The sequence below is a fragment of the Salvelinus fontinalis genome, chromosome 6, assembly GCF_029448725.1.
Source record: "Salvelinus fontinalis isolate EN_2023a chromosome 6, ASM2944872v1, whole genome shotgun sequence".
NCBI classification, from domain to species: domain Eukaryota; kingdom Metazoa; phylum Chordata; class Actinopteri; order Salmoniformes; family Salmonidae; genus Salvelinus; species Salvelinus fontinalis.
The window spans coordinates 54,036,692-54,049,036 of record NC_074670.1 but is presented as its reverse complement, the minus strand read 5'-3'; the positions used below and the strand labels follow the sequence as shown (position 1 = coordinate 54,049,036).

Genomic DNA, 12,345 nt, shown 5'->3' with positions numbered 1-12,345 from the left:
TGATCGCGTTTCGTGTGGGGGGACAAAATCAATTTGAGCACGATGGCGCACGTGGACGCATGCGTGCACCCGGTTTGGGTATGGTGTTTGTTCCAGTGAAGGGAAATCTTAATGCTACAGCATACATTGACATTCTAGACGATTCTGTGTTTCTAACTTTGTGGCAACAGTTTGGGGAACGCCCTTTCCTGTTTCAGCATGACAATGCCCCCTTGCACAAAGCGAGGTCCATACAGAAATGGTTTGTCAACATCGGTGTGGAAGAACTTGACTGGCCTGCACAGAGCCCTGACCTCAACCCACATCAAACACCTTTGTCATGAATTGGAACGCCTACTGCGAGCCAAGGCCAATCGCCCAACATCAGTGTCCGACCTCACTAATGTACTTGTGGCTGAACAGAAGCAAGTCCCCCGCAGCAATGTTCCAACATCTAGTGGAAAGCCTTCCCAGAAGAGTGGAGGCTGTTATAGCAGCAAAGGGGGGACCAACTCCATATTAATGCCCATGGAAGGAGATGTTCGACGAGAAGGTGTCCACATACTCTTGGTCATGTAGTGTACATTGACATTTTCAAAAGGAGGCAAATACACTGCTCAAAAAAATAAAGGGAACACTTAAACAACACAATGTAACTCCAAGTCAATCACACTTCTGTGAAATCAAACTGTCCACTTAGGAAGCAACACTGATTGTCAATAAATTTCACATGCTGTTGTGCAAATGGAATAGACAAAAGGTGGAAATTATAGGCAATTAGCAAGACACCCCCCAAAACTGGAGTGGTTCTGCAGGTGGTGACCACAGACCACTTCTCAGTTCCTATGCTTCCTGGCTGATGTTTTGGTCACTTTTGAATGCTGGCGGTGCTCTCACTCTAGTGGTAGCATGAGACGGAGTCTACAACCCACACAAGTGGCTCAGGTAGTGCAGTTCATCCAGGATGGCACATCAATGCGAACTTTTGCAAAAAGGTTTGCTGTGTCTGTCAGCGTAGTGTCCAGAGCATGCAGGCGCTACCAGGAGACAGGCCAGTACATCAGGAGACGTGGAGGCCGTAGGAGGGCAACAACCCAGCAGCAGGACCGCTACCTCCGCCTTAGTGCAAGGAGGTGCACTGCCAGCGCCCTGCAAAATGACCTCCAGCAGGCCACAAATGTGCATCCACATTGACAGATTTTTCACGTAGTCGGCTAGGGGATTCAGGCATTTAATCCCAATTAAACACTATTAGGCTACCTGCTGCCCTAAATTGAAACGTTTCTTACAGAAGAAATATGAAAATAACCATGGTAACAATTGAAAGGGAACAGTTTGGAGATTATGGGGAAATTATTTGACCAAAGGTGAGGACACAACAGTTCACCTGACACAAGACTGAATCCAAACAGAACAGTGTTGATTATATGTGCATTTGACATTTATTGTACTTTTCGCTGCATTTGTTGATAACGAAATCTGAAAATACTCTGGATACATTCAGTAACATGATAAGAATATTCCTGGAAATGTGGGGTAAGTGCAACATAAGACAAACAAATTACAAGGGTTTGAGTGAGAGTACTAACTGGTGTCTCCAAGTGGCCATACAGTACACCTCTCCAAAGTGTGCACAGTTACTAAGTAATATCAATGCACTTTTTTTGACTCAAAGAAGAGTCTTTAGTTGTTTTTCTTTCCGAACACAACCCTGCATCCCCGCCCTCACACAATTACTGATGTTGTTTACGCAATCCAAAAACGGTCCATTATAAAACGCAGTGGGCATCATTTGAAAGCCTGTTTAATTGCCAAAATGACTAGCAAAGTTCTGTTATATTACAGTGTTTCACAATGCAATTCAGGGAAACAGATCATAATTTGATCTGCATTGTAACATGTACGCTAGCAGTCGGTAAGCAAGTACAAGGAGTGAATATTTAATAAATAAACGAATATGAAACAACACAGAAACACGAGTAGCGTACAGACATGAAACACGAACAGAGTGAATAAAGCCTAGGGACAGAACCAAAGGGAGTGACAGTTATAGGGAAGGTAATCAGGCAGGTGATTGAGTCCAGGTGAGTCTGATGAGGCGCTGATGAGCGTAACGATGGTGACAGGTGTGCATAATAACGAGCAGCCTGACGACCTCGAGCGCCGGAGAGGGAGTATAAGTGACACGCATAGAAAAATGTCATGAGTTCATTCAGGTGCGTGTGCACTGGCGTAGCACACATCCCCATGGAGGAAGGGGCACGCGCTTTGGGGGCTCGCAAAAGCTCGACCCCCCCCCCCCATGTCGGGCCCCCAAATAGCATATGAACATGTCATAAACCATGAACAAATATTTTTGAATTACAGGAAATTAGCTTTACAACTGCAACATCTTCTCTCAGCCTCTTGGCAAAATACATAGAATAGCAGGAAATTAGCTCAGGGATTCATGAAAGTCGAGATAATCCTTGTCCAGCAAGGAAAAAAAGAAAAGCATTTTGTTGCATTTTTTAGGTTAAAGTTTACATTTAGGGGAATTTTATAAAGGTAAATATATGTTTTTTAATTTTCAAAATAGTTTAAATATTATTCATTTCAGGCTCTATGCCTGAAAATTCCCTTGTCCGGAGCAAAGGATCCCAATTTCCAAATATCCTAAAAAGTTTTAAAAAAAATTAACAACTGGCAATAATGGATATTTAAGAAAACCGATCGTATGTAGTTTCTTGCAATGGCCCTCTGTGAAAGAATATTTCTATCAAAACATTGATTCCTAAAATATGTGTCTGGAGATATGGTCAACTCCGTCTGATTTGTATAAAACTCTCAATGAATCAGGAATGAGCATGGTCAGCTATACCATAAGGACCCCATTATTCATGTCCTCATTACATGTAGTGTAACAAGATGTCACACCCTGGCCTTGTTATATTGATTTTCTTTATTAGTTTAGTTAGGTCAGGATGTGACATGGGGGATGTTTGTGTGTTTTGTCTAGTTTAGGGTGTGTGTATTGTTTAGGGGGTTTTGTAGAGTGTATGGGGTTGTATTCAGTGTAGAGGTTTAGGAAAGTCTATGGTTGCCGGGTTTGGTTCTCAATCAGAGACAGCTGTTTATTGTTGTCTCTGATTGGGAGCCATATTTAAGGCAGCCATAGGCTTTAGGTGATTGTGGGTAATTGTCTATGTTCTATGTTGCATGTGTGCACTTAGTTCGTTTTAGCTTCACGATCGTTTGTTTTTGATCGTTTAGTAAGTGTTTGTTTTTCTTCATTAAAAGAAGATGTCTTTTTTCCACGCTGCGCCTTGGTCCACTCATTCGTCTCATAACGATCGTGACAGAATTACCCACCACAAAAGGACCAAGCAGCGTGTAAAGCAGCAGCAGGAGCTATATACACAGGATTCTTGGACTTGGGGGGAGATACTGGATGGTAAGGGACCTTGGGCACAACCGGGCGAATATCGCCTCCCTCATAAAGAGCTGGAGGCAGCTAAAGCCGAGAGGAGGCGATATGAGGAGGCAGCACGGAAGCAAGGCTGGAAGCCCGTGAGTAAAACCCAAAAATTTCTTGGGGGGGGGGGGGGGGGGGGGGCTACAAGGGAGTGTGGCGAAGTCAGGTAGGAGACCTGCGCCAACTCCCTATGCTTACCATGGAGTGCGAGAGTACGGGCAGACACCGTGTTATGCGGTAGAGCGCATGGTGTCTCCTGTACGTGTGCATAGCCCGGTGCGGGTTATTCCACCTCCCCGCACTGGCAGGGCTAGATTGAGTATTGAGCCAGGTGCCATGAAGCCGGCTCAATGCGTCTGGTCTCCAGTGCGTCTCCTCGGGCCGGCATACATGGCACCAGCCTTACGCATGGTGTCCCCGGTTCGCCTACACAGCCCAGTGCGGGTTATTCCACCTCCCCGCATTGGTCGGGCGACGGGGAGCAAACAACCAGGTAAGGTTGGGCAGGCTCAGTGCTCAAGGGAGCCAGTACGCCTGCATGGTCCGGTATATCCGGCGCCACCTCCACGCCCCAGCCCAGTACCACCAGTGCCAACACCACGCACCAGGCTTCCAGTGTTTCTCCAGAGCCCTGTTCCTCCTCCATGCACTCGCTCTGTGGTGCGTGTCTCCAGCCCGGAACCACCAGTTCCGGCACCACGCACCAAGCCTCCTGTGCGGCTCCAGAGTTCTGTGCGTCCTGTTGCTGCACCCCGCACTAGCCTTGAGGTGCGTGTCCTCAGCCCGGTACCTCCAGTTCCGGTACCACGCACCAGGCCTACTGTGCGCCTCAGCCGGCCAGAGTCTGCCGTCTGCCCAGTGCCGCCTGCACTGTCCGTCTGCCCAGAGCCGTCAGAGCTGCCCGTCTACCCCGAGCCGTCAGAGCTGCCCGTCTGCCCCGAGCCGTCAGAACTGCCCGTCTGTCCCGAGCCGTCAGAGCTGCCCGTCTGTCCCGAGCCGTCAGAGCTGCCCGTCTGTCCCGAGCCATCAGAGCTGCCCGTCTGTCCCGAGCCGTTAGAGCTGCCCGTCTGTCCCGAGCAGTCAGAGCCGTCCGCTAGACAGGATCAGCCAGAGCCGTCCGCCAGACAGGATCAGCCAGAGCCGTCCGCCAGCCATGACCAGCGAGAGCCGTCCGCCAGCCATGACCAGCGAGAGCCGTCCGCCAGCCATGACCAGCCAGAGACGTCCGCCAGCCATGACCAGCCAGAGCCGTCCGCCAGCCATGACCAGCCAGAGCCGTCCGCCAGCCATGACCAGCCAGAGCCGTCCGCCAGCCATGACCAGCCAGAGCCGTCCGCCAGCCATGACCAGCCTGAGCCGTCCACCAGCCATGACCAGCCAGAGCCGTCCGCCAGCCATGACCAGCCTGAGCCGTCCACCAGCCATGACCAGCCAGAGCCGTCCGCCAGCCATGACCAGCCAGAGCCGTCAGCCAGCCATGACCAGCCAGAGCCGTCAGCCAGCCATGACCAGCCATAGCCGTCAGCCAGCCAGGATCAGCCAGAGCCGTCAGCCAGCCAGGATCAGCCAGCCAGCCAGCCAGCCAGGATCAGCCAGAGCCGCCAGCCAGCCAGGATCAGCCAGAGCCGCCAGCCAGCCAGGATCCGCCAGAGCCGTCAGCCAGCCAGGATCAGCCAGAGCCGCCAGCCAGCCAGGATCCGCCAGAGCCGTCAGCCAGCCAGGATCAGCCAGCCAGCCAGGATCCGCCAGAGCCGCCAGCCAGCCAGGATCCGCCAGAGCCGCCAGCCAGCCAGGATCCGCCAGAGCCGTCAGCCAGCCAGGATCCGCCAGAGCCGTCAGCCAGCCAGGATCCGCCAGAGCCGTCAGCCAGCCAGGATCCGCCAGAGCCTTCAGCCAGCCAGGATCCGCCAGAGCCGTCTGCCAGTCATGAGCTGCCCCTCAGTCATGAGCTGCCCCTCAGTCATGAGCTGCCCCTCAGTCCGGAGCTGCCCCTCAGTCTGGAGCTGCCCCTCAGTCCGGAACTGCCCCTTAGTCCGGAGCTGCCCCTCAGTACGGAGCTGCCCCTCAGTCCGGAGCTGCCCCTCAGGCCGGAGCTGCGCCTCCGTCCAGTGGCGCCCTCTGGGATGGTATTCAGTCCGGGACTAGCCGTTCCAGAGGCGCCACCAAAGCGGGTAGTGACTATGGTGGAGGGGGGTCCATGTCCCGCACCCGAGCCTCCGCCATAAGAAGGCCCACCCGGACCCTCCCCTTCTGTGTCAGGTTTTGCGGCCGGAGTCCGCACCTTTGGGGGGGGGGGGGGTACTATCACACCCTGGCCTTTGTTATATTGGTTTTCTTTATTAGTTTAGTTAGGTCAGGGTGTGACATGGGGGATGTTTGTGTGTTTTGTCTAGTTTAGGGTGTGTGTATTGTTTAGGGGGTTTTGTAGAGTGTATGGGGTTGTGTTCAGTGTAGAGGTTTAGGAAAGTCTATAGTTGCCTGGTTTGGTTCTCAATCAGAGACAGCTGTTTATTGTTGTCTCTGATTGGGAGCCATATTTAAGGCAGCCTATGTTGCATGTGTGCACTTAGTTTGTTTTAGCTTCACGATCGCTTGTTTTTGTTCGTTTAGTAAGTGTTTGTTTTTCTTCATTAAAAGAAGATGTCTTTTTTCCACGCTGCGCCTTGGTCCACTCATTCGTCTCATAACGATCGTGACACAAGATCACTCTTGGCCTGTAAGGTTCTCTACTTTTGATAGATTTAAACAAACAATATTAGAATCACCGTGGTCACAACCATAAACTGACAATTCAATCTGCCTGACAGATTACATTTTTTTTGTCAACTCTGTAAAACAGCAATGTCAGGTTTGTGTCCAACTTGCACTCTGTCAGAATGCTAAAAGATCTGATGTTTTTATTGGGGTTTTATTTGCATTGAACTTTTCTTTTTAGAGGCAATAATATGTATGTTCTGAGTATCTGTTGTCAACTCCGTCAGTGACTTGTCAACACCATCACTGATGGCTAACCCCCTTAGGATATTGGAATCACTGTTCTGCAGCATATGCTTAAACATTTGAAGTATTTGCTGTGCTACACCTAAGGGATAATGTTTGCTCTAGAAATTTGTTTTATGTTGTAAATCTAGAAAAACAAGTCAAAATGCTAACGGAATTAGCCCTGAAGCATTTAACAGTGCTACAAAACAAAATAAGAAGACATTTGGAGATTTGTATAACATATTTGAGTGTTTGAGGCTTTTAACACTTGTTGGAAAAACATTTTTTTAATGAACGGCCTTTTATGGTGTCTAATGGAGTTTACATAAATTCAGTTAGTGGGATTTTATGGATAAAAATAGGAGGTTGTTTCTTTACATGGTGATACTTTTATCTATCAAAATATTAAGACAAATATTTGTGAGAAAAAAATTGAAGATTGTCCTGTCTTTTAAGAATCGCTGGGCTCTAAAAGAGCAACATTTTCTCACAGCCTCATGGCAAGATAAGTAAAGTAGCATGAGATTAGCTATAAAACTGCAAATGTTTCTCTCGGCGCCATGGCAAGAAATATGTATCATATTAAACATGGGTTGGAGGGGGGGGCCTTGCTCGGACCTTGCAGGGGCCGCGAAACTGTGCTTCACCACTGTGCATGTGACATGGCAAATTTTATTCACAATCGACAAACATAGGCTCATTCTGTTCAGAACAACCCAGGGTATGACGCCATGTCATCTTGTAACTGTACATCAAACATAGTGATCCTAAACGTTGACACTGTATATGACTAAGCTACAGGACTGTTTTGCTAGCACAGACTGGAATATGTTCCGGGATTCTTCCGATGGCATTGAGGAGTACACCACAATGCCATTGGCGACCAACTGGCAAGTGTCTTCACTGACATTTTCAACCTCTCCCTGACTGACTCTGTAATACCAACATGTTTCAATCAGACCACCATAGTCCCTGTGCCCTGCCTAAAAGACTACCGATCCATAGCACTCACATCTGTAGCCATGAAGTGCTTTGAAAGGCTGGTCATGGCTCACTTCAACACCATTATCCCAGAAACCTGAGACCCACTCCAATTTGCATACCGCCCTAATAGATCCACAGATGATGCAATCTCTATTGCACTCCACATAGCCCTTCCCATCGGGATAAAAGAAACCCCTATGTGAGAATGCTATTCATTGACTACAGCTCAGTGTTCAACACCATAGTGCCCTCAAAGCTCATCAATAACCTAAAGACCCTGGGACTAAACACCTCCCTCTGCAACTGGATACTGGACATCCTGACTGGCCGCCCCCAGGTGTTAAGGGTAAGTAACAGCACATCCGCCATGTTGATCCTCAACACGGGGGCCCTTCAGGGTTGCATGCTCAGTCCCCTCCTGTGCTCCCTGTTCACTCATGACTGCACGGGCAGGCACAACTCCAACACCATCATTAAGTTTGCTGATGACACAACAGTGGTAGGCCTGATCACAGACAACGACGAGACAGCCTATAGTGAGGAAGTCAGAGACCTGGCCATGGGGTGCCAGGACAACAACCTCTCCCTCAACGTGATCAAGACATAGGAGATGATTGTGGACTACAGGAAAAGGAGGATCGAACACGCCCCCATTCTCATAGATGGGCTGTAGTGGAGCAGGTTAAGAACTGGTGTCCATATCACCAACAAAATGACATGGTCCAAGCACACCAAGGCAGTCATGAAGAGGGCACGACAAAACCTATTCCCCCTCAGGAGAAATGATTTGGCATGGGTCCTCAGATCCTCAAAAGGTTCAACAGCTACACCATTGAGAGCATCCTGACTGATTGCATCACTGCCTGGTATGGCCACTGCTCGGCCTCTGACCGCAAGGCAATACAGAGGGTAATGCGTACAGCCCAGTACATCACTGGGGCCAAGCTGCCTGCCATTCAGGACCTGTTAGAGGATTCAGGCGGTGTTAGAGGAAGGCCCAAAAATGTCAAAGACTCCAGCCACCCCAGTCATGGACTGTTCTCTCTGCTACCGCAGGCAAGCGGTACCGGGGCGCCAAGTCTAGGTCCAAGAGGTTTCTAAACAGCTTCTACCCCCAAGCCATAAGACTCCTGAACATCAAATCAAATGGCTACCTGGACTATTTGCGTCCCCCCCTTTTAGACTGCTGCTACTCTCTGTTATTATCTATGAATAGTCACTTTAATAACTCTACCTACATGTGCATATTACCTCAATTACCTCGACTAACTGGTGCCCCAGCACATTGACTCTGTACCGGTACCCCCTGTATATAGCCTCCCTATTGTTATTTTACTGCTGCTCTTCAATTTGTTGTTACTTTTATTTCTTATTCTTCTTTTTTAAAACTGCATTGTTGGTTAGGGCTTCTAAGTAAGCATTTCACTCTAAGGTCCACACCTGTTGTATTGGCGCATGTGACAAATACAAATTTATTTTATTTTATTTGACATGCGTTTTATGAAATGGAAAAGTTAAGTGCACATTTGGTCTCATGGGTGTTTGGCTTGCTTGTATGACATCAAGGCAGTATTTATTATATTCCTCAACTTCTCATCTTTCAAAATACATAGTGTCCTCTTACTTTACAGCATTTCCCTCACTGAGACAACAACAAAAAATTCTGAAGTTGCCTAATTAGCGGGAGGGAGGCAACTTCTTGTCGCGACTGTCAGTCAAAACCCATACATCGCTGTGAAGCGCAGAGTCAGAGCTCTGACGTAATGTATAACATGTTACTGTACAGCCACTGCGTTCCAATTTAGGCGTGTATCAGTGTCCAAATCCGCCAGTGTAACGCGCTACAATGGGGAAGCAAGCCAAACTTCATTAACCAAAAGGCAATCTTCTTCCTCACACACATTTCCCACATCAATAGGACAGAAATAAACAAGAACATGTCTCCAAACTGCTGAAGGTTAAGACCTTGGCACCACAGCTCAATTTCCTCATGTGTGAAATCCCTTTGCACACAATTCAGTGGATTCTACTCGTCTTCTTTATCGATGTAGCTGTGTACAGCTGACCACAGGCCCTGACAAACTGCCTTATCTAGCAGCTGTTTAATGAAATGAATCCCATCTCTTCCTCTTTGAGCCCTTGCTCTCCCTAATCAGTCAGTGTTGGCTTCTCCCGCGTATCCATCATCGGGTCTCAGAACACACAGCTGTCTAAAGCCAGCAATGACAGGGATGCATGGCAAGTCACGTGTTTTATGGCAAGGGACAAGGTTGTGTGTGTGTGTGGAGGGAGGAGGCTGTGTAAGGATTTGAGAAGGTTTACTGTATTACAGTCTATCTCTAGGTTTAGCACCTCTCCATATAAGACACTTACTTCACCATCCACGAGATTGATTTGCATATTGATGATAGGATCAATTTGTTACATTCATTAAAGAATGGATTACTTTATATGCTAATCCCACATAGGGACATCTCAGCTCAAGTAATTATGAAAATAAAATCATGCGTATTTAATGTGCACTAATAAAATTGCTGAAGATTAAATTAGTGTTGATAGGCTTTTGCAGCTGGAAGACAAGGAGCAGTAGCACCGAGTCAAGATGTGCTACTGCACAGTAATACTGTTTGTAATGGTGCTCATTAGAAGGCTACAGGTAGGCTTACACTGTATTCGTTTTTTGGGATGGACAATTGTTCAACCCCTACGTTCCAGATGAACATCATGGAAGAGTAAATAGCTCTTTAAGGATTCTGGCATTAAAACATGTGCAATGCATCTGTGCATATACTGAAATGCGCAAAATTGCCAATAGTTCTCAACAAAGGGACTGACTAACTGCTGGAGATGCAGTGCGCAATTGCGCATAACCAAAACAGTGGATATTCAAAATACTATGATATTTTCGACATAATCGATCAATAAGCATCCAAACATTCTAAATATATAAATTATGCGTGTTCAAATTTCACCAAGAAAAATATAGCCTACAATTATGAACTGACATAGCTAATATTCCAAGTTTACTTTCCCAGAATATATACATAACTATAAATGTAACAGAATAACATGATAGTTGTGTATCTCCTAAAACCCATTAGCCAATATAAACAAAGTGGTTTTAGTCGCCTTAACGGACCTCGTCATGACCTATAGTCTGGAAAACTGGAAGACACTCGGACGCTCCCGTATCTCCCCATAGAGACAACAGCCTAAGACTGCATGATCTCATCAGGCAGTGGTAGGATAAGGTTAGCAACTTACCTCCCAACGCTTGCTTCATAACAAAATCCATGATGATGGCTTTTGATTCCTGACTTCTTTATCCTCGCGATCTTACATTCAGGTCCAGCAGGAGAAATAGTCCTTTATTGGCAGATCTAAAGTCAAAAGAAAAACAGTCGGCGTTGAGTTCCCACTGAAACGTGTAACTTGTCCTGACCAAAACCCTTTACTCGGAAGAAACTTTTAAAACACTACTCAGCCATATTTCCATAGGAATCCATTGATGTAAGTAACTGAATATGCCTCTTAGCACCAATAAAAATAAGCAGGTAATAGCTCATAGGTAGACTGACTGTTTAGGGCCCATAGGAAGGACACCAACCGTCAATATATCAGACCTCATAACCTAAACGCAGACGCATGCACAATCATGCATGTACCGTTTTTCACGAGCACAAATAACAATATGGTGCTGTACACTTTTCCTACACACTTATCAGTATGTTAATCTTTAGCCTAAAACATCACATTTGATTATGTCTGGTTTGTTATTAAGAATTATATCGAAACTTGTGTTCTTATTGGTAGGCTACTCAAAGTCTAAAATATGTCACCGACACTTAACTATTTCTTAGAGGTCTCCACATTTCCCGGGAGTATCAGAGGTGAAGGGTGATGACCAAAATACACAATAATACTCCTCATATTGAAAACTTCCAAAACAGAAAATTTATATTTTTACGATTCCAAATGTTTGTCAACCCATCTAGAAACGATCAATGTTCCTAATTCCTATAACCTGCGATGTTGTTACATGAACAATAACCATGCCTTTTTTATTGTATGTAGCCTATTGCAAAAACAGCGTATGTATTTAGATGATCAGTCAATTTGAACATAAAACGGATTAATAAAAAGCGTTGCATTTGTGAAAGCAACATGGAAATGATTGCGGTGATACAGGAACACTTCCTTTCGATCAAAGGCAGGTTTCAGCACCATTGCTGGTGGAAAGCTCCTTCCTCAACCTTCAACATAGTTAAACCCGACAGCCAGGTTTTCTTCAGCGCTCATAATAATTACCTGTCCGGCGATTGGAATCTATCAAAAACGACAATAAGACTCTCAAAAATGAAGTTTTTTTTTTTCAATGGCAGACGATGATATTAAGTGCACACGCCTAGCATCTCTTGTTTCCTGGCAAAAAGGTATGTCCTTGCTCCTTCTTGCACACTGGCTATATGAGTGTGTTTACGAGGGGAACTGCAGCTGCCTTGCCTGCTGCTGATGAAGCAACTCACTGAATCACATGTAGAGCTCCCTTCTGAAACGTCCCACGTTCTGACCGAAAGAGAGCGATCAATTATTGACGCGGTCCAGTCTTTGTGCGTCCCACCACTTTCGGTCCAATAGTGTATTTTCGAGTAGTTTATCGGTATGTAGCCGACAAACAAGAATACCAAGTGAACGGCTTTTATGACCAGCTATATACCTGCCTTGTTGCCTTTTAACCATGTCTGACCTGCATTATATTGTCCCAGGCGTCTGCTTTAGTGTATCTATGTGGTTGAATGTATCCTTTTTAATAAGGTGCCATCCATCTAGGGTAGCCTTCCATTAGGCTACACACACACACACATATATATATATATATATATACACACACACATTGCATTTTGCTTCAAGGCTGGTTATGAAAGCAAAGGACAACATGTGTAGGC

General features: G+C 46.5%; 1 protein-coding gene across 2 annotated transcripts in view; it reads right to left on the bottom strand.

Annotated features, from left to right (window-relative positions):
* Positions 1–12,116, bottom strand: part of LOC129858149 (complexin-1-like) — a 62,456-nt gene extending 50,340 nt beyond the window's left edge. The window contains exons 1-2 of one of the 2 annotated variants that reach the window (XM_055927155.1): positions 11,926–12,116; positions 10,664–10,779 (exon numbers count right to left, since the gene is read on the bottom strand). In XM_055927155.1, coding sequence (XP_055783130.1) covers positions 10,664–10,694 — 31 coding nt within the window. In that variant the 5' untranslated portion in view covers positions 10,695–10,779; positions 11,926–12,116. The other variant, XM_055927154.1, reaches the window with a different exon arrangement.
* Between the last annotated feature and the right edge of the window lie 229 nt (positions 12,117–12,345).